The sequence below is a fragment of the Macaca mulatta genome, chromosome 4, assembly GCF_049350105.2.
Source record: "Macaca mulatta isolate MMU2019108-1 chromosome 4, T2T-MMU8v2.0, whole genome shotgun sequence".
NCBI classification, from domain to species: Eukaryota; Metazoa; Chordata; class Mammalia; order Primates; family Cercopithecidae; genus Macaca; species Macaca mulatta.
Genome location: NC_133409.1, coordinates 152,598,416 through 152,625,661, shown reverse-complemented (window position 1 = coordinate 152,625,661; position 27,246 = coordinate 152,598,416). Strand labels below are relative to the sequence as shown.

At 45.8% G+C, this 27,246-nt stretch overlaps 2 protein-coding genes and 1 pseudogene across 3 annotated transcripts; 1 reads left to right on the top strand and 2 right to left on the bottom strand.

Annotated features, from left to right (window-relative positions):
• Positions 1-1,079: 1,079 nt before the first annotated feature.
• On the bottom strand, positions 1,080-20,457 carry LOC144340514 (uncharacterized). Of its 2 annotated transcripts, none has more exons than XM_078000629.1 (4): positions 20,094-20,457; positions 3,524-5,170; positions 2,653-2,763; positions 1,080-1,489 (listed from the first exon to the last, which is right to left on the bottom strand). In XM_078000629.1, the coding sequence occupies exons 2-4, from the start codon at positions 3,560-3,562 to the stop codon at positions 1,316-1,318; spliced, it is 324 nt and encodes a 107-aa protein (XP_077856755.1). In that variant the 5' UTR covers positions 3,563-5,170; positions 20,094-20,457; the 3' UTR covers positions 1,080-1,315. The 2 variants fall into 2 exon arrangements, with proteins under 2 accessions (XP_077856755.1, XP_077856754.1); XM_078000628.1 differs by lacking the exon at positions 20,094-20,457 and adding an exon at positions 6,336-6,841.
• On the top strand, positions 15,664-16,739 carry LOC711058 (farnesyl pyrophosphate synthase pseudogene; annotated as a pseudogene).
• A 2,329-nt stretch (positions 20,458-22,786) lies between the features above and the next one.
• LOC144340505 (uncharacterized) lies at positions 22,787-26,597 on the bottom strand. Its single transcript, XM_078000626.1, has 3 exons — positions 25,241-26,597; positions 24,375-24,485; positions 22,787-23,182 (listed from the first exon to the last, which is right to left on the bottom strand). Exons 1-3 carry the CDS (start codon positions 25,277-25,279, stop codon positions 23,009-23,011), a joined length of 324 nt encoding a protein of 107 aa, XP_077856752.1. The 5' UTR covers positions 25,280-26,597; the 3' UTR covers positions 22,787-23,008.
• Between the last annotated feature and the right edge of the window lie 649 nt (positions 26,598-27,246).

The following is a 27,246-nucleotide window of genomic DNA, read 5'->3' as shown; positions in this document are numbered from 1 at the left end:
CTCTCACGTTGGGGACTGGCTGGTCCATCTAGCCTGGTTGATTGATTCCAAAAAAATGTGTAGGGAGGTGCAGTGACTAAACGTGAAGAATGGGGAACTCTGGAAGTGCAGAATTGAAGCCCACAAGGAAACAGAAGCCTCCCTCTACTTCACAGAAGATGAGAGGAGATGCTCATCCCTGGGATAGAAAATCCATTGGACTCAGAGACTCAGTGAGTTGTGTTCCGGATCTCACCACTGGAGGGAGGTGGGAGAGGGGTATGAATGAGTGTGGAGGGGCTCAGAAGCCCAGCCAGCTAGTGTGCAGGCTGCCCTGCAGATTCTCACCAGGGCTGTTTGAAGCCCAGAGGGCACCCCAGAGGAGGAAGGGAAGGACAAAGCCTGCCTGGGGTCCCAGGATAAGAGGAGAGAGGCAGACTGAAGGAAGCCCAAGACTACAAAGTAAAAGAAAATGCCTCTTTTAGTCACTCAAGACTTTGTCAGACACAGACAGGGAGGAGTGGCTCACACCTATGATATTAGCACTATGGGAGGGTGAGGTGAGGCTGGGAGTTCAAGACCAGCCTGGACAGCAATGCAAGACCCTATCTCTACAAGAAATAAATTAATAAAAGACTTTGTCGAACATGACTAGAACCCAAGAGGTGGGCACCTGGTAGAGTCACGTGGGAAGAATGGAGCGATGGGTTTGGCAGTTGGGGTGGGGAAACAGGGAGGAAGGGAATGAAAAAAAACTCTTGAGGGTAGATGACGGTGCCAGTCTGAGAATCAAGTGCCAGTTCCATTCTACTGTGCGTCTAGTCAGATTGGCGTAGACGTCCAGGCAGGAGGAGGAGCAAGCTGTGGGATCAGCTACATGTGGGCTTCCAAAGGTAATCCCAGGTGCCACCTCTCCTCTATACTTACTAGGAATCCCAGGCCCTTCCCTGAAGTGACACCATCCTGCATCCTTTGTACCTCTCTTTCCACTTCTTCTCACAGCCTTTCCCTCCTTCCTACATTCTCCTGGCCAGGACCCACACTCACCCCACTTCACCTCTCTCTTTTGATCAGTCCCATAGTTCAGAAAGGAACAGAAATGCCAGCTGAATAAAAATTTATTTAGTGCTCTCTGGGCATGTATTTGAGAACAATAACATTGTTTCCAGTCTCAATGCACTTTCACCACATCTGATTTTTAGCTATGTGAGGAAGGCCATCTGTATGATCAACCCATCACCCAGTGAAGGAAACTGAGGCCCAGAGCCCTGAGGATGCTTGCCCAAATCACCCTGCCCTTCAGCTAAATCACCCAGAACAGGACCTTGCAAGGGCCCTAAGAGTCAGAGAAGACCGCAGCCCCTCGTGTTGGATTCTGCTGCCTGCCCAGGAAACTGGGTGGGAACCATTCAGATTCTTCCTGCATGAGAAGGGTGACCTGTGCCTTCGGGGATCCTCCAGTGGCCCTAGTTGTTCCTGCTGGGGATGACCTCAACTCCCGAATCCAACCCTGTAAAATGAGAAGAAATTCAGATATTGTAAGGCATGGAACATTTTCTCCCAATAGCAAAGTTGAAGGATGTACTCGGAGAGGAGGGAACATAGCAAGAAGAGAAGGAAGGAATATATATTAAAAGAATACAAAACAAAAATAAGCAGACCAAGACGCGGAATGTATAGAATCAGACATCAACCCATGGAAAGGTGAAAGGGCAACAGGACCAGAAAGGAAGAGGGTCACCTGAGTGGGTGGACGGCAGAGGGGAAGCCATCTCCAAGAAGATGACCTTGACAACAGCCACCATAAGTGTAAAGATGTTGAGAAGACATTTACTCATCTAAGGGACAGTTGGTGAATTCATTTATTAAGGTTCATGGAAAGTCAGAAAATGAAAATGCCAGGAAATTATCAATTCTCTGAAAACATCAACATGTATGGAAAGAAAAACTAAAAGAGTTTAACATGTGGCTCAGTTCTGAGTAGCATTCACATAAGTCAATAATTTTAACTCTGGCTCTCAGTGCACTCAAAATCTCCACCTGCCTACACGAGGAGGATGAAAATGTCTGTGCTGGGGAAGGTACTATGGACGAAGGGATATTGAAAAGTCAATACATAATATCTAAAATGGGAACATTTGAAGTGGCATAAATGTATATTATCAAGAAACATAAAGATAAAGAACAACATATGAATGAAAAGGCTTCTGTGTGGTTGTTTGCCAGGAAGCTGGTGGCTAGGAAGGATTGAGAGGGAGTAGAGGGGAGACCATGTTTTGGAACAGGGGAAATGAAAGGGAAGCAGGTAGCACCTGGAGCCCGCCTCATGCGGAGAACAGGGTTCCACACAGCGGTCCAGGATCTCAGGAACTTACTGTGGCTGAGGCCACCTGCCCCCAGGACAAGCCCCTGGCACTGAGTCTACTGAAATGTGGGGAGGGACAAGAGGAGGCCTTCGAACCTTTGACTTGAGCAGACTGGCTTACTCTAGGCTGTCTTGGCTCCTGTCCAGAGATTAATGTAACAGATTGTCTCCAAATTCATCCAAGGGAGTGGAGTTCCTTCCCCTATTCCCTATCCCCCTCAACACCACCCTTTCTGGAAGTGTTATTCTGAACATGTTCTCGGATTTGTTTATATCAGTGGAGAAAGAGAGGCTAGAAGAGCACTCACCCAGCAGAGCCAGAGGGAGGCAGCTCCAAGGACCCCAGTGGCCACCAGAGTCCACCACGATCCAGGGCTGGACATGCACAGTGAGATCCTCAGCGCAGAGGGAGAAATCTCCTGGGGTAGGAAGGAAAAACAGAATTGGGGAGCATTTCCTTACTTCACAGCAAGGGCAAACATGATGGGAAGGCATAGAGAAAAAGGAAGAAATTATAGAGAAAGGTGCTTGTTTAGGGGGAGGTGATACTGCGGGAGGGGTACACCAGACCCAGCACTGGTTGGGTGTAGGAGAAATAGGTATAACCCTTGACTAGAGAATGGATACTTGAGGTCAGAATAGTTGCTAAATGAAGAGGATTGCATACGTTTTAAGGACGTTGATTTTTGTTATAGTTTGTCATTGGAATTTAAGGGAGAAGAAAGGAAACTCATAAATAAAAACAGGCTGCATGTAGTAAAATCAACAGTCAGCCCTGGGACTTGTGTTTTCAAAACGCTTTATCCAGGTGCGACCCCTCTGACTTCCTGGATTCCCCACCCTCTAGCACCCGGTTCCCTCTCCTGTAATGAGACGGGGTCAGGAGGAGAGATGGACACATGGGCCCATGCTGAAGGCAGTCAGTCACCTGTGCCTGCAGATGAGAAACCGCAGCCTAACCTGAGGGAACCTCATGCAGAAAAAGAGTTTGAACCACTAGCCTCCAGCACAGGGATTCCATCCCAGCTCAGTATTTAGTATTTAGAGATGTAGTATTTAGTATTTAGAGATTCCTAAACACTGAGGGCTCTGCCCAGTCTGGTTTGACCATGTGCCTCCTTCCTCACACTGTGGGGCCCCAGCTTTCCCTCCCAATTCCACACCCCCAGATGCTGGTACCATGCTCAGGTTCATCGTGGACACCGCTCCATCCGACATGGCAACACTTCTGATCCAGCCGCTTTGACAGCCTCGTCCAGTCTCCTCTGAAGAGAGCCACCGAGCCCTTTGCTGATGAGCTGAGACTGACGGGGAACAGGGTTGCGATATCCGATGCGGTTGAGGATCAACACCAAAGTCGTCTCTTCACGACCAAGTAGGCTCTAACCACAGAAGTCGTCTCCAAACACTGATTCCCCCAGAAGAGGAAGAAACCTCTTCTCTAAGTACACTAAGCCGAAAAACTAAGCGGAAATACTAAACTGAAATAATAAGTACATTAAGCTGACAAAATAAGTTGAAACAGCGAACCGCTGAAAAAGCAAACCTCAGGCATGACTGAAAAACCTCAACTTAAAGAGTGTGTCGCTGTTAAAGAGTGTGTCGCTGCCAAAAGTGTGTCGCTGCCACTTGTTTTCCGCGGCTTGTGGTCGAGGAGGAGTGCGCCAGGCTTTAGCGGCTGCAAGATCCAAGCGCGCTCCCTCCCAGCGGTGGCCCCGGGCTCAGGGAACCAGGGCTGCTTCTCTTCGAGGCTCGTCGCCTGAGAAACCCTTCGCTCCGAATCCGGGCTGGCCTCTCCGGGAAGCCTTGAAACTCAGCTCCCGGGTGGGCCAGGAAGGCTGTCCAAGTTGGGCAGCGCCAGCCGGCCGGGACCTTCCTCAGAGCCGAGCTGCTCGCCGCCCTCGAGGCCCAGCTGAGCCTGGAGGAGAGACCGGGTCCGCGCGGGTGGGGCCCTTGGTGCCTGGCGACCCCATGGGCACCCACCCTCCAGCTTGGGGCGGGATAACCCAATTGCATGCTGGGGGGTGGTCTGTTTGGAAACCACTCTCTGCTTTGATGAGGCGCGCAGAGGTTCCCTGGGAGGAGGAGGCTCTGAAGGAAGAGGGGCAGAGGCAAGGCCTCTCGCCAGCCGCGCCTCTGGTCCAGACCTCCCTGTGTCCACATCAGGTCTCCCGGCTTTTCACAATGCTGACCTTGACAGCGCCCAAATACCGCAGCTTCCATCCAGTCCTCTCTTGCCCTGCGTGGCCGAGAGGGTGCAGCACTGGTGACTTCAGGATGTGGCTGTGAGCGCGGGTCTGGGGCCAAGAGCAGAGGACAGGAGAAGACCTGCCAGGCCACCACTGGTCCTTCGACAGCTTCACCGGCTCCAGATTCGGGTTTGCCCAGCAGGCGTTGGGTGTCCATGCTCCCTCTCCACCTCCCTGCCTCTCTAAGGAGGACCTGGCCCATTTGGAAGCCCGGGGCCTTCTGTGGGCTGGGTGGTCAAAAAGTGTGGGTGGAGGAGGGGGTCCATTGAGATTAGACGTGAAAAACGGGGAACCTGGGGACCTCAGGGTTGGGGCCCAGGAGGGGACCGAAGCTTCCAGCCAAGACTAAGTGAGGAACACTGTGGCAAGAGGAGGAAAGATTGATTCACAATTGACTTGTAGATGTGATCGGTTTTAGTCCCTGCGTGACCGCCAGAAGTCTGCAGCTTTATTCTTGGTGAGTTCTGAAGGCCCCTGGGGAGAGCTGAGCCCAAGATACTTTTTAATTCTGCAAAGGTACTTCACATGAGGCAGGTCTCCTCTATGCCCAGGGAAGGAAGGCTGGGTGAGAGGGTGTCTGAAAAAATTAACAGGAGAAAAGGTCAAGTCCATTTTTGATATCCTGTACTGAACACAGATCAATTAAGTGGTCCCAGGATTGATGGCAACAGGCCTATAACTGGTCTCCTAGTTCCTATCCAGCCCTTCCCCCATAAACTCAGAACCCTGTCCTCTTGGAACAGTGAATCCCCAGCAGAGGACCTCAGCTCCCAAGCTCCATTCAGCCTGGGCTGCCTGGAACCCGCTACCCTGCCCAGGAGCTGTTAACACCTGGAGCTCGGTGCAGGAAGAATGCAGGGGCGCTTGGTGGGGAGGTGAGTGAGTGCAGAGGGGTTCCAGGAACTCCTTGAGCCCTTGCAGTAGCTCCCACTCAGGCTGTCCTGCAAGTCCTCACAAGGCCCACCACTGAGCAGGAAGAATGTCCCCAGGAGAGGCAAGGGGTGGGGCAAAGGCAGGTGTGGGGTCACTTGCCCTTTGCGGCAAACTGGAGAGGGAGAGGAGAGGCAAGGAGTACTGGTCCTCATGTGGAAACCTAGAGCACACTGCCCTGAGGGAACGGGAAGGGAACCACAGCCACGCTCGTCCACAGAAGACCTGGCAGATGGGAGAGGGTAGCTTTGAGGACTGAAATCCCTACCTCACAGGACTCTGGATACTTGGACACTTGCTTCCTCCTGTGCTTCTCTATGAATCTCAGGACTATGTTTGGGACACTGTCTACACTCTTATTCTAGTAATTCTCTTCTCTCTGAATGGCCTCCTTTCCCTTGGAGTGCAGTAGTGGCCATCAGATTCTTGGGCTGAAGGTCACTGGGTAACTCTGGGTGACTGTGGGATTCTGGGGCCATTACTTCCCTTTCTTAGCCACCCCATGCTTCACAAAACTGAGCTCCAGAGTAATGTGCATCTCTCCCTGCGCAGCACAAAGGAATTATTAATTTAAAAAAGACATGGAATGGAATGGTGTTTATGGAATGGAATGATGTTTATGGAACCAATTGGTTAACATGGAAAAGTATGGACTTCCCAGTTTTCTGCCTTTCGTGAGAACTTAATCCTAAAACATTGATCTCATGTCAATCTTCTGCCTTAATGGGAATTGCTGTAGCCAGTCTGTTCTAAGGGCGTCCCGTGAGCCCCAAGGGTTGGAGAAGACAAGGCCACTTTTCCTAAACACATACATGGTTCTGTCCTGGCCAGATCAGTGGACTTCCAGTGTCGTTCCTGAGTCACACCGAGATAAACTGCACAGACCAGAAACCCACATTTAAAAAAGAATAAAATAAGTGGCCTGTAGTGTGTGGCCTGGGGTTGGTGCGGGCTTCCGGCTTGGCCACCGGTGTCCGTGGTTCAGCCCCGGGGCTTTTCTGGCGTGGCTTTGAGAGTTTTTGCCCTGTTCGGTGGCGCTCCTCTGGGGCGGGAGCCGCGAGGCCCGGGCGAGCTCGGGCGGGACCGGCGGCTGTAAAGACTGCTGGGAGGGGGACTCGCAGCTCCTGGAGTTGCAGGCATTCCTAGAAGACTCCTGGGTCCTGACGAAAGATAAGTTGAAGAGTGAGTTGGTCGCCATTAAAGTGAGGCTCCCGGCCCGAAGCAGCGCAGAGACTAGTTCGCACAGCTGCGCCCGCAGCACTCGGCGCTGGAGCTACCGGCCGGGCGGCGGACAGCGAGGGCCCCGCCTCCCCCAGCTGCGCGGAACTCGAGCTCACCCTGGTCCTGGCTCCGGAGCCGGGCCTCCCGCAGCAGGAAAGCCACTAAGGAAACGGATCAACCCAGACCAAAAAAATAAAGCTGATCTCGAGGTAACGACACTCACTACTGAAGATCTTGTGGACCCGCTTGCGAGGTATGGAGAGAAACCTAGTCCCACTGGAGAACAACCAGGAAGCGATGTGAGAAAAAAAAAACACTTGAAACCGAAGGAACGAGGGCGATCTGTCGCCCAGGCTGGCGTGCAGTGGTGCGATCTCGGCTCACTGCAGCCTCCGCCTCCCTGGTTCAAGAGATTCTCGTGCCTCAGCCTCCCGAGTGGCTAGAAACAGGCATGCGCCACCTCGCCAGGCTTTTTTTCTTTTCTTTTCTTTTTTCTTTTTTTCTTTTTTTTTTTTTTTTTTTTGGTATTTTTGGTAGGGACGGGTTTTCCCCGTGTTGTCCAGGCTGGTCTCCAATTCCTGAGCTCAAGGGATCCGCCCACCTCGGCGGATTAACAATTTAATCTTCAGCAGAAAATGCAAAGCAGAATGGAAATAAAGGTTCTAATAGATACCGTGACAATGAAAAGGACTGAAGTAGAGATCAAGCTTGAGAAGAGAGAACCACTAAAAGGCAGAGCAAAGACTCCAGTAACACTGAAGCAAAGAAGACTTGAGATAGAGCTATTCTCACGCCGGAATAACTGAGGCTGAACGCACAAGTGGAGCGTCAGAAGGTGGAGCTCTGCAGGACTGGAGTAGAGAGTCTACCAGAGACTGGAGGAGAAGGCCAAGGAAGAGGGTGGAAACCAGAATATTTTTGCATAGATGGTGCAGTAATTTCAGAGAGCTGCAACTCTAATGACTTCAGGACACAAAACCTTCGTTGTCAATAGGGTAACTGGAAATTTCAAGCATGCAGCTCCTATTCCGCAACTCACCAAATTCTCAGACATACCTAGAACTCCAAAGAAACTATTGACAAAAAAAAAAAAAAAAAAAAAAAAAAAAAAAAAAAAGCAGAGGAAAGAAGAGTGGAAAGGGATATTGATGATATTCTTAAGGAAATGTTGACCTATGAAGCACCTACACCAAAAGGAATTAGTGCAGACCAGTCAAAGGGGCTACAGGCAGGCCATTAGAACTCAGTGAGTTCACAGTGGCAGAATCCTTTTCATCTAAATGTGTTCGTAAGAGTGTTCCCTTGGCAGATATCAACTCAGAAAAGACAAAAAAAAAAAAAAAAAAAAAAAAAAAGAATGAGCCTTTTCCGTATGGACAAAAGTTTTGCTGTATGTTATTGTGGCAGGTTTTGTTTGTTTGTTTGTTGGTCTATCAAGCTATAGAAACCAATCACGGAAATCCTTTCTCTAATATTCTTCCTGATGACTCTAGAAACCCAACTGAATGGAATCCATTTGGCACATTCAACTTGGTCTCCTATTTTTAATAACTGTATTGAAAAATACTTGTGTACACTTGTTGACTTAAAGAACTTTAAAAAAGGTGATTTCACCTCAATAAATGTAGTATTCCATGAAAAGCAAACAAAATATGTGTAAATGAACTTCATTAGAGTGTTTTTGGACTCTGGACTAGCAGGAGATCACTTGAAGCCGTAGGAAAATCTTTTTTAGCTCTGTAACTTTTTTGTAGGCTTTTTAAATATTTTTTCTTCTCACTTCTCACTTCTCACTTTTTATATTTAAAACTCATACAGGGTTTTTAAATATGTGGACATCTGGATTTGTTTTTGAAAAAAATATATATATATATGTTTTGTGGAAACAAGAAGGGCAAAACATGGTAATATAGTATGAAGTTACACATTTAAATACTTTGAATACTTACAGAAAAGAGTGTAAGAATTATCTTCTGCTGAATAAAAACTTTACAGACATGGGAGACAATGAAATTTGGTAAGAGAAAAAGTAACGCGGGAGGCAGAGCTTGCAGTGAGCTGAGATCCGGCCACTGCACTCCAGCCTGGGTGACAGAGCCAGACTCCCCATCTCAAAAAAAAAAAAAAAAGTAACATGGTTGTACTTTTTGTAACTGCAACACAATTTGATGGTGTTTATGAGGAAAAGTACAGGAATAATCTCTTCTGTAACTTTTATTAATAGTAATGTTATTACTGTAGCCCTATCATACTCACTTTTTGAACGACACGCGGTGGCTCAAGCCTGTAATCCCAGCACTTTGGGAGGCCGAGACGGGCGGATCACGAGGTCACAAGATCAAGACCATCCTGGCTAACACGGTGAAACCCCGTCTCTACTAAAAAAAAAAATACAAAAAACTAGCCGGGCGAGGTGGCGGGCGCCTGTAGTCCCAGCTACTCGGGAGGCTGAGGCAGGAGAATGGCGTGAACCCGGGAGGCGGAGCTTGCAGTGAGCTGAGATCCGGCCACTGCACTCCAGCCTGGGCGACAGAGTGAGACTCTGTCTCAAAAAAAAAAAAAAAAAAAGTATCATGAAAGTCCTACTTCAGTAAGACCCATTTAAATACCGTTGATGTTTAGCAGGGATCTTTTAATGTAGCATATACATGTTTTAGAGAACTGTTGGCAGGCTGTACATGTGTTTAAAAGCTGTTAGCTAGCTATGAGGCCACAGTTGAAAGTTATACTTTTTATTAGAAATTGTAAACACTGGTCTTATGTTTCATTTGGATTCCTTATTGCATCGTCTTCTGTTAACAAAAACAAATTTTGCCAATATTTTTGCCTTTTATTTCCCAACACAATTTGATTTAAAAGTACAAAAAGTGTTTGCTTTCAAATTGCATCATAGGCAGCAGTTAACACTTAAAGATGGCCAGGTGCAGTGGCTCATGCCTGTAATCCCAGCACTTTGAGAGGCCAAAGTGGGCAGATCCCTTGAGCCCAGAAGTTCCAGACCAGGAGTTCTGAGTACCTGACAGAACCCTTTGTCTACCAAAATACAAGAAAATTAGCCAGACATTAGTGGCACATGCCCTGAGTTCCAGCTACTCAGGAGGCTGAGGTGGGAGGACCACCTAAACCCAAGAGCTCAGGCTGCAGTGAGCCATGACCATGCCACAGCCGCTGTACTCCAGCCTGGGTGATAGAGTGACACCCTGTCTCAAATAATAATAATGATAATAATAACAATAATAATAATTAAAGTCGTATACTTAGAGGTATAAATTCTGAATATGAAGTGGGCATTGTGATTTTGTGTACTCTTGAAATGATTATCTTTGTGATTGGTTTTTTTTTTAAGCTGCAACTTACCTCATGAATAACTTGGTTACATAAACTAGTAGGTGATTGAAATTTGAACGGAATCGAGTAATGAACATTTTAAACTGACTCATTTCAGTTTCAACTTTCTAGTCATTGACCATAAAGCACATTAAGAATGTAAATTAGTCTTCATATCATCTGAAATGAAAAGATACTTTTTTAAAAAAGGAAGGTAAGACATATATTTAGAACAGCACACAATTTTGATTTGAATTAGCCCTATTCTGATGTTTAGCTTTTAGATATTCCAAAGATATTTTCACTGACTTTGCAATTGAGACCAGAAGGACTTGTAGGTCTGGCCCTGCAGAGTGAGTGGAAAAGTCCTGTTTGCCATATTAGGGAACATTCTCATAGGCTCCAAGGCTTAGGATATGGACATTTTGGGAGCCCATTCTTCTGCTTACCATATTACTTCAATGATGTTTGCTCCCCTAGATTTTCACTAATAGTAAAAAGTAAACAAACAGATCTGGAGAAAAATGGAAGATAAGAGGCAGGACTAACTGCAGCTCTTCCCTGGGGTGGACAGAACAGCATGTAGAGACTCACATCGTGAACTTTTGGTTCAAGAACCACCACAGGATCGTATCAGGAAAACCAACAGAATTCTCAGACTCTTTGAAATAAGTGACTTGCCGCTGTAAACTCTGTGAGACAGCTGAAAAACTGTGAGTTCCCAAAGTGTGAGAGAGGGAAAGTCTGCCTCCAAACACACATTCACACTGGGGAACCTGAAAATCTGGATCAGGGGAGAAGTATTTAACCTTACCTAGAGCTGAAACAAATTTAGAGAGCCCGGTGAAATATAAAGGTAGAAGAAGCAGTGGGAAGAGCCCTGTAGGCACTTCTGGGCCCAAGGAAGCCCGGGGAAGCCATTTCTGACTATATCTCACAGTGGTCCCTTGGGAGGGCAGACAGTGGGATTGGGGAAGGGCCACAGGGAGAAGGAGGCTTCCAGTGAAACTTTGTAACAGTTCTGACCAAGCGTGAATTTTCTTGGGCAATATCAAGTGTGGACGGGGTGAACGATAAGGGCAGATATGAGCACAGAAGCCATGGCAGGCAGGGAGGGGTGAGACCTGTAAGATCTGCTTGCTTTCTCAGTAGGGAGGCTTATAGCCTGGGGCAAGATGGGAGCTGTCACTGCAGTGACAGTGAGACCTTTCACTCCAGACTTTCACGTACTTCCCTGGTGACCTGTATGAAGCAGCAGAGGCAGCCATAATCCCAATTGGAATATAACTCCATTGGCCTGAGAACCAGCCTTCCATCCCACACAATGACCACAGCAAGCCCCATCCAAGGAGAGTCTGAACATGACCAGCTTGAGAAAATCAGCATACTAAACAAAACTGAAACCAAGGATTCTCAGAGATTCCACTTCACTCCCCTGCTACCTCCACCAGAGCAGGTGCTGGTATCCATGGCTAAGAGACCTGTAGATGGATCACATCACAGGACTCTGAAGACACTCCCCATTATCAGCCTGGAGACCAGTAGCTTCGCTGGGTGGTTAGACTCAGAAGAACAATAATGATAACTGCAGTCCAACTCTCAGGAAGCCCCATCCCAAGGGGAAGAGGGAAAGCACCACATCAAGGGATCACCCCATGGGACAAAAGAATCTGAACAGGAGCCTTTGAGTCCCAGATCTTTCCTCTGACATAGTCTACCCAAATGAGATGGAACCGAAAAACAATTCTGGTAATATGACAAAGCAGAGTTCTTTAACACCCCAAAAAGATCACACCAGTTCACCAGCAATGGACCCAAACCAAGAAGATATCTCTGAATTGCCAGAATAAGAATTCAAAAGGTCAATTATTAAGCTACTTAAGGAGGCACGACAGAAAAGTGAAAACTACCAAAAAAAAAGTTTTAATAATATAGAATATAGATGAAAAATCTTCAGAGAAAGAGATATCATAAATAAAACACAAACACAACTTCTGGAAATGAAGGACATGCTTAGAGAAATGCAAAATACACTGGCAAGTTTCACCAGTAGAATCAAACAACTAGAAGAAAGAACTTCAGAGCTCCAAGACAAGGCTTTCAAATTACTCTGATAAAAACAAAACAAAAAAAAAGAATCAAAGGAACAAAGCCTCCAAGAAGTTTGGGATGATGTCAAATGACCAAACTTAAGAATAATTGGTGTTCCTGAGAAAGAAGAGAAATCTGAAAGTTTGAAAATTTTGTTTGAGGGAATAATTGAGGAAAACTTCCCTGGCCTTGCTAAGGATCTGGACATTCAAATACAAGAAGCTCAAAGAACACCTGGAAAATTCAACTCAAAAAGATCCTCACCTCTGCACATAGTCATCAGGTTATCTAGGGTCAAGATGAAGGAAAGAATCTTAAGAGTTGTGAGGCAAAAGCATCAAGTAACCTGTAAAGGAAAACCTATCAGATTAACAGCAGATTTATCAGCAGAAACCCTACAAGCTAGAATGGATTGGGGTCCAATCTTTAGACACCTTAAACAAAATAATTATCAGCCAACAAATTTGTATCCAGTAAAAGTAAGTTTTATAAATGAAGGAAAGATAAAGTATTTTTCAGATAAACAAATGCTGAGAGAACTTGCCACTGTCAAGCCAGCACTACAAGAACCGCTAAAAGATGCCCTAAATCTTGAAACAAAACCTTGAAATACACCAAAATTTGACCTCTTTAAAGCATAAATTTCACAGGGCCTATAAAACAATCATACTATTAAAAAAAAAAAAAAGGTATTTAGGCAACAACTAGCACAATGAGTAGAATAGTACCTCACATCTCAATACTAACACTGAATGTAAATGGTCTAAATGCTCCAATGAAAAGATACAGAATTGCAATATGGATAAGAATTCACCAATTAACCATCTGCTGTCTTCAAGAGACTCACCTAACACATAAGGACACATGTAAACTTAAGATAAAGTGATGGGAAAAGATGTTCCATGCAAATGGACACCAAAAGCAAACAGGAGTAGCTATTCTTATGTCAGACAAAACAGACTTTAAAGCAACAACAGTTAAGAAAAACAAATTGGGGCATCATATTATGACAAAAGGACTAGTCCGACAGGAAAACATCACAATCCTAAATATATATGCACCTAATACTGGAGCTCCCAAATTTATAAAACAATTACTACTAGACTTAAGAAACGAAATAGATGGCAACAGAACAATAGTGGGGGACATTAATACTCTACTGACAGCACTAGACAGATCATCAAGATAGAAAGTCTACAAAGAAATAATGGACTTAAACTATGTCCTTGAACAAATGGATTTAACAGATATTTATAGAACATTCCACCCAACAACTGCAGAATATACATTCTATTCATTAGCACATGGAACACTCTCCGAGACAGATCATACGATAGGCCACAAAACAAGTCTCAACAAATTTGAGAACACTGAAATTTTGTCAGGTACTCTCTCAGACCACAGTGGAATAAAATTGGAATTCCACTCCAAAAGGAGTCCTCAAAACCATGTACATACAGGAAACTAAATAACGCTGCTCCTGAATGATAATTGGGTCAACAATACAATCAAAATGGAAATAGAAAAATTTCTTGAACTGGCTGGTGCAGTGGCTCACGCCTGTAATCCGAGCACTTTGGGAGGCCAAGGCAGGTGGATCACCTGAGGTCAGGAGTTTGAGACCAGCTAGACTGATATGGTGAAACACTGTCTCTACTAAAAATACAAAAATTAGCTGGGCCTCATGGCAGGTACCTGTAGTACCAGCTACTCAGGAGGCTGAGACAGGAGAATTGCTTTGCTTGAACCCAAGAGGCAGAGGTTGCAGTGAGTGGAGATCCCACCACTGTACTCTAGCCTGTGTGACAGAGCGAGACTCGTTTCAAGAGAAAAAAAAGAAAAAAGAAAATATTCCTCGAACTGAACGATAATAGTGACACAAACTATCAAAATCTCTGGGATACAGAAAAGATGGTGCTAAGAGGAAAGTTCATAGCATTAAATGTCTACATCAAAACATCTGAAAGAGCACAAATAGACAATCTAGGGTCACACCTCCAGGAACTAGAAAAACAAAACAACCCCAAACCCAGTAAGAGAAAAAAATTAGCAAGATCAGAGCAAAACTAAATAAAATTGAAACAAAAAATTACAAAAGATAAATGAAGCAATAAGCTGGTTGTTTGAAAAGATAAATCTAATTGATAGACAGTTAGCAAGATTAACCAAGAAAAGAATAGAGAACATCCAAATGAGCTCAATTAGAAACAAAACGGAAGATATTACAACCAATACCACAGAAATACAAAAGATCATTCAAGGCTACTATGAACACCTTTATGCACATAAACTAGAAAACCTCGAGAACATGGATAAATTCCTGGAAATATGCAGCCCTCCTAGATTAAACCAGGAAGAAATGGAAACCTTGAACACACCAATAACAAGCAATGAGATTAAAATGATAATTTAAAAAGTTACCTACAAAAAAATACTCCAGGACCAAACAGATTCACAGCTGAATTCTATCAGATATTAAAAGAAATGGTACCAATCCCATTGACACTATTCCAAAAGATAGAGAAGAGGGGAATCCTCTCTGAATTATTCTATGAAGCCAGTATCACCCTAATACCAAAACCAAGAAAACACATAAAAAAACAAAACTACAGACCAATATCCCTAATGAACATAGATGCAAAAATCCTCAAAAAATTCTAGCTAACAGAATCCAACAGCATATCAAAATGATAATCCACCATGATCAAGTGGGTTTCCTACCAGAGATTCAGGGATGGTTTAACATATGCAAGTCAATAAATGTAATATACCACATAAACTGCATTAAAAACAAAACCCACATGATCATCTCAATAGATACAGAAAAACCATTTCACAAATACTAGCATCCCTTTATGATTAAAACCCTCAGCAAAATCAGCATAGAAGGGACATACCTTAAGGAAATAAAAGACAGCTATTACAAACCCACAGCCAACATTATACTGAATGGAGAGAAGTTGAAACCATTACCACTGAGAACTGGGACAAGTCAAGGATTCCCACTTTCACCACTTCTATTCAACATAGTGCTGGAAGTCCTAACCAGAGCAATCAGACATGAGAAAGAAATAAAGGGCATCTAAATTAGTAATGAGGAAGTCAAACTGTTATTGTTTGCTGATGGCATGATTATACACCTAGAAAATTTTAAGGACTCATCCAAAAAGTTCCTCAACGGGTGAATGAATTCAGCTCAGTTTTAGGAAACAAAATTAATACACACAGATCAGTAGCTCTGCTCTACACCAACCGCGACCAAGCTGAGAAGCAAATTAAGAGCTCAACCCCTTTTAAAATAGCTGCAAAACAAATAATGAAATACTTAGAAATATACCTAACCAAGGAGGTGGAAGACGTCCACAAGGAAAACTACAAAACACTACTGAAAGTAATCACACATGACACAGGCAAATGGAAACACATCGCACACTCACGGATGGGTAGAATCTATATTGTGAAAATGGGACTGAGCAGGAACCCGCATCCAGGAACAGATCCCTTTGCTCCTCCCTCAGAATGAATGGAGACTAGAAATCAGATGTTTATGCCCAAGAAAAGCAGGATTTTGTTCAGCACTTCTCCCAGATCATTAGGGTGCTGACTGAGGATGAGATGGGACACCCAGAGACAGGAGATGCTATTGCCCAGCTTGAGGAGATCCTGGAGTATGATGCCATTGGAGGCAAGTGTCACAGGGGTTTGACTGTGCTAGCCTTCCGGGAGCTGGTGGAGCCAAGGAAACAGGATACTGAGAGTCTCCAGTGGGCCCTGACTGTGGGCTAGCATGTGGAACTGCTGCAAGCTTTCTTCCTGGTGGCAGATGACATCATGGATTCATCCCTTACCTGCTGGGGACAGATCTGCTGGTATCAGAAGCCGGACATGGGGTAGGATGCCATCAATGATGCTACCCTTATGGGAGCATGTATCTACCGCCTGCTGAAGCTCTATTGCCGGGAGCAGCTCTATTACCTGAACCTGATTGAGCTCTTCCTGCAGAGTTCCTATCAGACTGAGATTGGGCAGACCCTGGACCTCATCACAGCCCCACAGGGCAATGTGGATCTTGGCAGGTTCACCGAAAGGAGGTACAAATCTATTGAAAAGTACAAAATAGCTTTCTACTGCTTCTACCTTCCTGTAGCTACAGTCATGTACATGGTGAGAATTGATGATGAGAAGGAGCATGCCAATACCAAGAAGATCATGCTGGAGATGGGAGAGTTCTTTCAGATTCAGGATGATTACCTTGAACTCTTTGGGAACCCCAGTGTGACCCACAAATTTGGCACTGACATCCAGGACAACAAATTCTGCTGGCTAGTGGTTCAGTGTCTTCAATGGGCCACTCCGGAACAGTACGAGATCCTGAAGGAAAATTCTGGCAGAAGGAGGCCGAGAAGGTGGTCCGGGTGAAGGCACTGTATGAGGAGCTGGATCTGCCGGCCGTGTTCTTACAGTATGAGGAAGGTAGTCACAGCCACTTTATGGGTCTCATTGAACAGTACGCAGTGCCCCTGCCCGCAGCCATCTTTCTGGGGCTTGCACGCAAAATCTACTAGCGGAAAAAGTGACCTAGAGACTGCAAGGGCGGGGAGAGGAGGCTCTCGAGGAATAAATTATTGTATAACCAAAATATATGTATAGATACATATATTGTGAAAATGACAATACTGCCCAAAGCAATCTACAAATTCAATGCAACTCCCATCAAAAATACCACCATCTTTCTTCAAAGAACTAGAAAAAATAATCCTAAAATTAATGTGGAACAAAAAAAGACCCTGCATAGCCAAAGTAAGACTAACCAAAAAGAACAAATCTGGAGGCATTACATTACCCGACTTCAAAATATACTATAAGGCCACAGTCACCAAAACAGCATGGCACTGGTATAAAAATAGGCATATAGACCAATGGAACAGAATAGAGAACCCAGAAATAAAGCCAAGTACCTAATGGTCAACTGATTTCCGACAAAGCAAACAAAAACATAAACTGGGTAAAGGACACCCTATTCAACAAATGGTGCTGGGTTAATTGGCAGGCCACATATAGAAGAATGAAAGTGGATCCTCATCTCCCACCCTATGTAAAAATTAACTCAAGGTGAATCAAAGACTTAAATATAAGACATGAAACCATAAAAATTTTGAAAGACCACATTTTAAAAACCATTCTAGACATTGGCTTAGGCAAAGACTTCATGACCAAGTACCCAAAAGCAAATGCAACAAAAACGAAGATAAATAGATGGGACTTAGTTAGATTAAAAGCCTCTGTATAGCAAACAAACAATCAGCAGAGTAAACAGACAACACACACGGTGAAAGAAAATCTTCAATCTACACTTCCGACAAAGGACTCACATCCAGAATCTACAAAGAATTCAAACAAATTGGAAAGAATGAAACAAACAATTCCTTCCAAAAATGCAATAAGGACACGAATAGAAAATTCTCAAAAGAAATATACAAATGGCCAACAAACACTAATGCCCAGCATCACTAATGATCAGGGAAATGCAAATCAAAACCACAATGCAATAACACCTGACTCTTGCAAGAATGACCATAATCAAAATAACAAAAAACAATTATGTTGGCATGGATGTGGTGAAAAGGAACACTTTTACATGGCTGGTGGGAAAGTAAACTAGTACAACAACTATGGAAAACAGTATGGACATTCCTTAAATAACAAAAAGTAGATCTACTGTTTGATCCATCAATCCCACTATTGGGTATCTACCTAGAGGAAAAGACATCCTTATACGAAGAAGATACCTGCATACGCATGTTAACAGCACAATTCGCAATTGCAAAAATATGGAATCAGTCCAAAAGCCCATCAATCAATGAATAAAGAAAATTATATATATATATATATATGGGGTGTGTGTGTGTGTGTATATATATATATAAAAACACACCATACAATACTACCCAGCCATAAAAAGGAACGCAATAATGGCATTTGCAGGAAACTGGGTGGAAATGGAGATCACTATTCTGAGTAAAGTAACTCAGGAATGGAAAACCAAACATGGTATGTCCTCACTCATTAAGTGGGAGCTAAGCTATGAGAACACAAAGGTATAAGAATGATAAAATGGACTTTCAGGACTCGAGGGAAAGAGGGGTAGAGAGGTGAAAAATAAAAGACTACACATTGGGTACATTGTATGCTGCTCAAGTGATAGGTGCACCAAAATCTCAGAAATCAGCACTAAAGAACTTATTCATGTAACCAAACACCATTTGTTCCCTCAAAAACCTATTGAAATACAAAAGAAAAATTAAAAACAAAGCAACTCCAATCCCCAAAAAAAGAAATAAAGAAGACCTAAATAAGTGGGGAGAAATACTGTGTTCAAAGATTGGAATATTCAGTATTGTAGATTAAATGCAATTCCAATCAAGTTCCTGGCAGGCCTGAACCTAAAAGTTTAAAAAATAAAAATAAATTCTGGCAGGCTTTTTAAAAACAGAAATTAACAAGCTGATTTTTCAATTTATGTGGAAATCTGAAGGAGTTTGAATAGCCATCATAATTTTTTACAAAGAAGAAACTTGGAAAATACACACTACCTGATTACAAGACTTACTATAAAGCTCCAGGAATCAAAGCAGCGTTATTGGCATAAAGATAGCCATGAATCAGTGGAATAGAATAAAGAGTTCATGAATGAAGCCACACATGTATGTCTCTAAAAAATGCTTCAAGGAGAAAGGATAGTGTTTTCAACAAATGGTGTTGGGAAAAAATTACAAGAAAAAGAAAGAACACCGTATCCAAAAACTCACTTGATATGAATCACAGATACAAACATAAGAGCTAAAGTTGCTAGCCTTCTAAAACACTGCTACCCAATAGGCTATAATCTGAGTCACAAATGTGAGCCACATCGGTAATCTTTACTTTTCTAGTAGCTGCATTTTTAAAAGTAAAAAGTAATCAGTGAAATTAACTTTAACAATATGTTTTATTTAATCCAATACATCCAAAATACAATTTTAGCATGGAATCAAAATAAAAGATTATTGGCGTATTTAACATTTTTTCTCATACTTAGTCTTTCTTGAAATTATTCTTTTGAGCCTCCAAGGCTTAGAAATTCCTTACAACCTGCCATGTCAAGATTTTCCTCCAGTTGCGAGGATTCTGGGATTTGCAGAAGACATCAGTACCATTTACATTTCCAGCTCTGGGTCCAGGAAAGAAAGAGTACAGAGACACAGTCCGGACTGGGACGCACCTTAGCCTCTTCGTCTCCCAGCCTTCCTCCACGTGCCAGACCCCTGATGCTCCTGACAAGCTCAGGGTTTCATGAAGTGCCAGCCACAGGTGGGAAGCAGACAGGAGATACACAAACCCAGACCTCTGCAACCCGCCTCAGGAAGTCCTTCTGAAACCTACCCAGCCCCATTCCTGCCGCAGCCTGGGTGCTTTCCCCGGCGGAGTTCCACGTCTGCAGAGGGTGATTCTAGAACACCCTTCCTCCCAGTAACCCTGGGCTCCCTCCTTCATCTGCTTCAGGACTCAACTCGCAGGGTGCCTCTCGGGAAATCTCACACCAATGATAATAACTTAAAATTGCCCCGGCTCCTTTCATCTTCTGTGCCTTGCTTTTCTCTTAATAATCCTTTACTTTCGGACACCCCTGTAGCTGACTTCGGTGGTTTTTTATTGGCCGTAAAATCTTTCAACTGAACGCAAATTCCTTGAAGGCCATGATTTTTTCTGTTTGGATCTGACCCAAGCGCCTAGAATAGCGCCTGACGAAGAGTAGATGCTCAACAAACAGTTAAGGGCTGAATAAATCTAGAGACCAAGACCTCTTAAAGTTGAGTCTGGGACTGACAGGTCGGTATTTTCCCAGCATATGATTTTTGAGGCCCACAGGGGAGGGGTGGGGGGAGTCTTACCCAGGGCAGCGAGTGCAGCCTCAGTGGCAGAAATCCCAGCGCGCCCCCTCCTGCAGCAGACCCCGCTCCTCCTGCGAGGCCCCAGATGAAACCCGACCCCCAGCTGCCTGCGCAGCCTCCTGGCAGGGGTCGCGGGGCGCTTCTGCGAGGCAGTCTGGGCCAAAGCGCCAAAATCCGCCGCTGTCGCTCAGCCGCAGCCTGTTTGGGGCTGGGGAGCCTCTCCTGGTCGGTGACTGTCGCGGACAATAGACGAGACCAGAAATTAGATTTAGTTCCAGGATCAAGTACCTTTAATCAGGGAATGGAGATGGCAGGGGACGAGGCCTAAGAGATGTAGACAGCAAGTCCTGTCTGCTTAGGTCGCAAAGAGGAAGAAGAGACGGGACTCGGGGTCCTGGACTGGGACTAGGAAGGGGCGGCTCCAAGAGGGTGCGGGTTCCCATGCCAGGGTCCTGGAGGTCCAGGGAGTTGCGGAGGGACCGCCCCCCGGTAACTGAGGGACTGGGGGCAAATGCTCGGCCCAGTCTGATCCCAGACATTCTTGTAACCCAATATAGTTACAGCTCGGACGCCATGTTCTTCCTGGGTCCCTCCAAACTAGGGTTGGAGGATCAACTAGTGGATTCCGGGTAGGAGGAACCTTCCTCCCCAGAAGCAGCAGAACAAATTTCAGGGACTCGGGAGTCCAAGGCCTCATTCCAAAAAACACTGAGAGATTGCGTACTGGGCGCACAGTATATCTGTGGGGTCACACGGACCCGGGAACCAGATCTTAGGGCCCGCAGGCTTCCCTCTGCCTTGAGATCAGAGTTCACCGCCAGTAACTGTGAGGAAACATCTGTACTCCAGGATTTGGAGACACCGACGCGGGAGCCGGGCGCCCCGTGTGCACAGAGCCCTGTTCTGCAGCTGGGAACCCAGCGGAACCCTGTGGAAGTCGCCGGTGGGGAAGCTAAAGGGGACCTGAGTGTCTGTCCTCAGTCCTTCGGCCACACGGGGGCGCTGCCGCTATGCGCTCGGGTTCTGATGAGCCGCTCTGGAGAGGACTGGTCGGTGGTCTGAGTAAGACAGAGATTGTTGATCCAGAAAGGATGTATCAATGAGGTGGGGCTGGGGTTGTCCCCGGGGTGGAAAGGCCTTCTGAGAAGCCCTGGACCGGGCGGGGTTCCGGTTCTGCGGAACAGAGGAGGGCTCTGGAGCTGCCTGTCTCTGAGGTTTCCAACTCCTCCTTGCAAACCCTCTCTCCAGCTTTTTCATGGTAACACTCTAGGAAAATGGAAAATTGATCATTTTTTTCTTCCACTCCTTAATCCTTTCCTGAGTGCTACTTTTAAATAATTTTATTTTAGAAGAGTTTTAAATTTACGTAAAAGCTGCAATGGTAGTACAGAGTTGCCATCCGCTCCAGTCAGTTTCCCCTGGTGTGAACATCTCTCATTCCTATGGTCCGTTTGTCACAGCTAATGAAGCCATTTTCATACCTTATTATTTACGAAACTGCAGACTTTATTTGGAGTTCATTAGCGTTCCCCTAGTGTTCTTTCTGTGTTCCAGGATTCCATCGAGAATATCACATTACATTTAGTCTCCTTCATGCCTCCTTGGCCTCCTCTGGTCTGTGATAGTTCCTGAGATTTTCCTAATTTTTTATGCCCTTCACAATATTGGGAAGAACTGACCAGATATATTGTAAAATGTCCCTCAAACTGAATTTATTTGGGGTTTAGATCATGGTTAGACTACGGTTATGGATGTTTAGATGAGGTGAAGTGCGATTCTCCAAACACTTTGTCAAGGTTATAGAATATCAATTGATGTACCACTGTTGTTATTGAAGTTGATCACCTGGTATATTAGCTTCAATATACCTCCCGGGTATATTGAACCCAGGAGGCAGAGGTTGCAGTGAGCCGAGATCATGCCATTGCACTCCAGCCTGGGAGAAAAGAGGGAAACTTCATGTCAAAAAAAAAAAAAAAAAAAAGTTAAAATAAATAAGAAAAGAAAAAAATTAAGGTCATCTCTTGTGTACTTTTTAAAATCAATGGATAGAGTATAGCAAAGTTATGTGAGCACTCACAATACCTGGTTTTTAACTGAAAGAAACACTGAAAAGGGCAAGATATTGTCTCAAATTGCCAATGCCACCCCAGCCCCATCCTCCAGCAGCAGCTCTGCAGTGCGTTGAATCATGCACTTTGGGAGAGGGAGAACACAGAAATTGTGAGACATTGCATTGAACTCAGTGGTGCCTTGATATAGAGTTATATTAGAAGAATGGAGCAATGGGTTTGGTTGTTGGTGTGGGGAAACGGGGAGGAAAGGAATGAAAAAAATAATCGGGGGTAGATGATGATACCAGTCTGAGAATCAGGTGCCGGTTCCATTCTACTGTGCATCTAGTCACAGTGGCATAGACGTCCAGGCAGGAGGAGGAGCAAGGTGTGGGATCAGCTACATGGGCTTCCAAAGGTAATCCCAGGTGCCACCTCTCCTCCATACTTACTAGGAATCCCAGGCCCTTCCCTGAAGTGACATCCTCCTGCAACCTTTGTACCCCTCTTTCCACTTCTCACAGCCTTTCCCTCCTCCCTCCTTCATTCTCCTGGCCAGGACCCACACTCACCCCACCTCACCTCTCTCTTTTGATCAGTCCCATAGTTTAGAAAGGAACAGAAATGCCAGCTGAGGTCAGGTCTTTTAAAAATTTATTCAGTGTTCTCTGGGCATGCATTTGAAGATGATAACATTGTTTCTGGTCTCAGTGCACTTTCACCACATCTGATTTTCAGCTATGTGAGTCAGGACATCTATATGATCAATCAATCAACCAGGGAAAGAAACTAAGGTCCAGAGCCCTGAGGATGCTTGTGCAAATCACCCTGATTTGGACAGAACAGGATCTTGTAAGGGTCCTAAGAGTCAGAGAAGACTGCAGTCCCTTGTGTTGTATTCTGCTGCATGCCGGGGAAACTGGATGGAAACGATTCAGATTCTTCCTGCATGAAAACGGCAAGTTGTGTCCTTGGGGATCCTCCAGTGGCCCCAGTTGTTCCTGCTGGGGGTGACCTCGACTCTCGAATCCAGCCCTGTAAAATAGGGAGAAATTCAGACATTGCAAGGCATGAAAAATTTTCTCCTGAGAGCAAAGTCGAAGGATAACAAAATTGAAGGAGGGAACATATCAAAAGAAGAGGAAGGAATATACAAAAACAAAAAACAAAAAACCAGCAATAACCAACAACAAGAACAACAACAAAAAAAATACCAAGACATGGGATGTATGAAATCAAACATCAACCCATGAAAAGGTGAAAGGGCAACAGGACCAGAAAGGAAGAGGGTCACCTGGGTTGGTGGACGGCAGAGGGGAAGCCATCTCCAAGAAGATGACCTTGACAACAGCCACCATAAGTTTAAACGTATTGAGAAGACATTTACTCAACTAAGGGACAGTTGGTGAATTCATTTATTAAGGTTCATGGAAAGTAAGAAAATGAGAATACCAGGCAATTATCAAATCTTGAAAACTTCAACATGTATGGAAAGAAAAACTAAGAGAGTTTAACATGTGGCTCAGGTCTGAGTAGCATTCACATAAGTCAATAATTTTAACTCTGGCTCTCAGTGCATTCAAAATCTCCACCTGCCTACACGAGGAGGATGAAAATGTCTGTGCTGGGGAAGGTACTATGGACGAAGGGATATTGAAAAGTCAATACATAATATCTAAAATGGGAACATTTGAAGTGGCATAAATGTATATTATCAAAAGACATAAAGATAAAGAACAACATATGAACTAAAAGGCTTCTGTGTGGTTGTTTGCCAGGAAGCTGGTGGCTAGGAAGGATTGAGAGGGAGTAGAGGGGAGACCATGTTTTGGAACAGGGGAAATGAAAGGGAAGCAGGTAGCACCTTGACCCTGCCTCATGCGGAGAACAGGGTTCCACGCAGTGGTCCAGGATCTCAGGGGCTTACTGTGGCTGATGCCACCTGCCCCCGGGACAAGCCCTTGGCATTGAGTCTACTGAAATGCGGGGAGGGACAAGAGGAGGTCTTCGGACCTTTGACCCGAGCAGCCTGGCTTACTCTAGACTCTGTCTTGGCTTCTGTCCAGAGATTAATGTAATAAATTGTCTCCAAATTCACCCAAGGGAGCAGAGTTCCTTCCCCTACTCCTTATCCCCTTCAACACCATCATTTCTGGAAGTGTTATTCTGAACATGTTCTCAGATTTGTTTTTATCAGTGGAGAAAGAGAAGACAAAAGAGCACTCACCCAGCAGAGCCAGAGGGAGGCAGCTCCAAGGACTCCAGTGGCTACCAGAGTCCACCACGATCCAGGGCTGGACATGCACAGTGAGATCTTCAGCGCAGAGGGAGAAATCTCCTAAGGGTAGGAAGGAAAAACAGCGTTGGGAAGCGTTTCCTTACTTCACAGTGAGTGCAAACATGATAGGAAGGCATAGAGCAAAAGGAAGAAATTATAGGGAAAGGTGCTTGTTTAAGGGGAGATGATGCTGCGGGAGGGGTACACCAGACCCAGCACTGGTGGGGGGTAGGAGAAACACGTATAACCCTTGACTAGAGAATGGATACTTAAGGATCAATATAGTTACTAGGTGAAGAGGACTACATACGTTTTAAGGACGTTGATGTACATTATAGTGTACTATTGGAAGTTAAGGGGAAAGAAAAGAAATTTCATTAATAAAAACAGGCTGCATGTAGTAAAATCAATAATCAGCCCTGGGACTTGTGTTTTCAAAACGCTTTATCCAAGTGCGACCCCTCTGACTTCCTGGAATCCCCACCCTCTAGCACCCGGTTCCCTCTCCTGTAATGAGACGGGTCAGGAGGAGAGATGGACACATAGGCCCATGCTGAAGGCAGTCAGTCACCTGTGCCTGCAGATGAGAAACCGCAGCCTAACCTGAGGGAACCTCATGCTGAAAAAGAGTTTGAACCACTAGCCTCCAGCACAGGGATTCCATCCCAGCTCAGTATTTAGTATTTAGAGATGTAGTATTTCGAGATCCCTAAATACTGAGGACTCTGCCCAGTCTGGTTTGACCATGGGCCTCCTTCCTCACACTGTGGGGCCCCAGCTTTCCCTCCCAATTCCACACCCCCAGATGCTGGTACCATGCTCAGGTTCATCGTGGACACCGCTCCATCCGACATGGCAACACTTTTGATCCCGCCGCTTTGACAACCTCGTTCAGTCTCCTCTGGAGAGAGCCACCAAGCTCTTTGCTGACGAGCTGGGACTGACAGGGAACAGGGCTGCGATCTCGGATGCGGTTGGCAATGGACACCAAAGTCGTCTTCTAAAGACCAAGTACGCTCTAACCACGGAATTCGTCTCTAACCAGTGACTCCTCCAGAAGAGGAAGAAAGAAGCCTGTCTACACTAAACTGAAACACTAAATACACTAAGTGTTATATTAAGTACACTAGGTACACTAAGTGGTAAACTTGATCAACTTAGAGCACCAAGTGCACTAAGTACAGTAAATGGTAAACTTGGTCAACTTAGAGCACTATGTGCAATAAGTACACTAAGTAATAATATGAGTAATAAGTGGTACACTAAGCTGAAACCGCTAACCGCAGCCTAACCGCAGAGGAACCTCAACTTAAATAGTGTGGAGCGGCCGCTAGGTTTCCGCTGCTCCTAGTCGCCCCCAAGAGGAAGCGCCGGTGAGGCTTTAGCAGCTGCCCGGCCCAGCAGTGGCCCCGGGCTCAGGGAACCAGGGCTGCTTCTCTCCGAGGTTCAGGTTCGCGGCCTTAGAAACCCTCCGCTCCGAATCTGGGCTGGCCTATCCGGGAAGCCTTGAAACTCAACTCCCGGGTGGGCCAGGAAGGCTGCCCGAGTTGGGCAGCGCCGGCCGACGCCTTCCTCAGAGCCGAGCTGCTCGCTGCCCTCGAGGCCCAGCCGAGCCTGGAGGAGAGACCGGGTCCGCTCAGGTGGGGCCTTGGTGCCTGGCGACCCCATGAGCCCCCACCCTCCAGCCTGGGGCGGGATGGCCCAATCAGGCGCTGTGGGGGCCCGTTTGGAAACCACTCTCTGCTTTGAGGACACACGCGGGGCTTCCCTGGGAGAAGGAGGCAGTGAAGAGGGGCAGACACGAGGCCTCTGGCCAGCCGCGCCTCGGGTCCAGGCCTCCCTGTGTCCACATCTGGTCTCCCGGCTTTTCACAACAGTGACCTTGACAGCGCCCAGAGTCCGCTGCTTCCGTCCAGTCCGCTCTTCCCCTGCGTGGCCGAGAGGGCGCAGCACTGGTGGCTTCAGGAGGTGGCTGTGAGCGCGGGGCTGGGGCCGAGAGCATAGGACCAGAGAGGAGTCGCCAAGCCACCACTGGCCCAGGGTCACCGTCACCGGCTGCCGGCTAGGTCAAGCCCCAGATTCGGGTTTGCCCAGCAGGCGCTGGGCGTCCATGCTCCCTCTCCACCTCCCTGCCTCTCTAAGGAGAACCTGGCCCATTAGAAAGCCCAGGGCGTTTTGTGGACTGGTTGGTCAAAAATGGTGTGTGGGGGAGGGGGTCAATTGAGATCAGACGTGAAAAACGGGGAACCTGGGGACCATAGGGTTGGGGCCCAGGAGGGGACCGAAGCTTCTATTTAAGACAGGTGACTAAGTGAGGGGCACTGCCGCAACAGGAAGAAAGATTGATTTGCAATTGATTTGCAGGCGTGATCAGTTTTAGTCCCTATTTGACAACCAGAAGTCTGCAGCTCTATCCTTGGTGAGTTCTGAAGGCCTCTGGGGACAGCTGAGCCCAAAAGACTTTTTAATTCCACAGAGAACTTCCCCTGAGGCAGGTCTCCTCTGTGCCCAGGGAAGGAAGGCTGGGCGTGATGGTTTCTGAAAAAAGTTACACAGAGAAAAGGCCAAGTTCATTTGTGCTACCCTGAACTGAACACAGATCAATTAACTGGTCCCAGGATTGATGGCAACAGGCCTATAACTGGTCTCCTAGTTCCTATCCAGTCCTTCCCCCATAAACTCAGAACCCTGTCCTCTTGGAACAGTGAATCCCCAGCAGAGGACCTCAGCTCCCAAGCTCCATTCAACCTGGGCTGCCTGGAACCCGTTACCCTGCCCAGGAGCTGTTAACACCTGGAGCTCGGTGCAGGAAGAATGCAGG